General features: G+C 17.0%; 1 protein-coding gene across 1 annotated transcript; it reads left to right on the forward strand.

Annotated features, from left to right (window-relative positions):
- PGSY75_0020800 (putative ubiquitin-activating enzyme E1) lies at positions 1-606 on the forward strand (the record flags this gene model as incomplete). Its single annotated transcript, XM_018783349.1, has 1 exon — positions 1-606. A coding segment is annotated over one exon (606 nt), but the record flags the coding sequence as incomplete, so codon positions are not given.
- Between the last annotated feature and the right edge of the window lie 394 nt (positions 607-1,000).

Raw genomic sequence — 1,000 nt, forward strand, 5'->3', positions numbered from 1 at the left:
AATAATATATATAGAGACAATCAATGTGATAATAATAATATATATAGAGACAATCAATGTGATAATAATAATATATATAGAGACAATACATATGATGTTAATAATAATAATAATAATAATATATATTTAAACCATACATGTAATAATAATTATAATTGTCTATGTGCAAATAACCATTATAAACACACAATAGAAATTAAAAAAAAAAAAAAAAGTACTCCAATTCTTTTATGTAATAACAAAAGTAATGATATCCTTTATTTTTATAAAAGCAAATTAAATTATCATATTAAAGAGAAAATAAAAGATGGAACACCCAACATACTTTTAAATAAAAATATATATACAATGTATACATCTATATACAAAAAAAAGCATATATATTTTATAAAGAATTTACTCCTACATAGTCACAGAAATACATGCATCCTAATGAACTCCATACAAAATATTAATAACTCTTTTAAGAAATATAATGAGACAAATAATTTTTGTAGTAATATATGTTTGGTTTTATTAATGTCTGGATTTATAACACAAGAAATTCTAAAGATTGCCTCACTGTATTTAAAGCCGCACATAAATTACTACTTTTTCGAACTATAACATGTACATATATATAATATATATATTATATATATTACATTACATTGATTTATATTTTTTATGATTTATTTTTAATTCAAGGTGGTGTAACCTTTTAAGAGTTGCACACATACAAAAAAAATTAAAAATTAAAAATTAAAAATTAAAAATAATAAAACAATATATATATAATATATATATATATAATATATATATATATATCAAAACTTTAAACAAATTGTAAAGGTAAATAGATAAAAATAAGGGTCAGAATTATTTTAAATAACATAAAAATATACATACATATATATTTATATATAACAAATAAATAAAAAAAAAATTTTGAAAAAAAGCAAATATATACACATTAAAGAAGATAACATATATATATATTATTAACTACTAAAAAAAAAAA

The sequence above is a fragment of the Plasmodium gaboni genome (assembly GCF_001602025.1).
Source record: "Plasmodium gaboni strain SY75 chromosome Unknown, whole genome shotgun sequence".
Lineage (NCBI taxonomy): Eukaryota > Apicomplexa > Aconoidasida > Haemosporida > Plasmodiidae > Plasmodium > Plasmodium gaboni.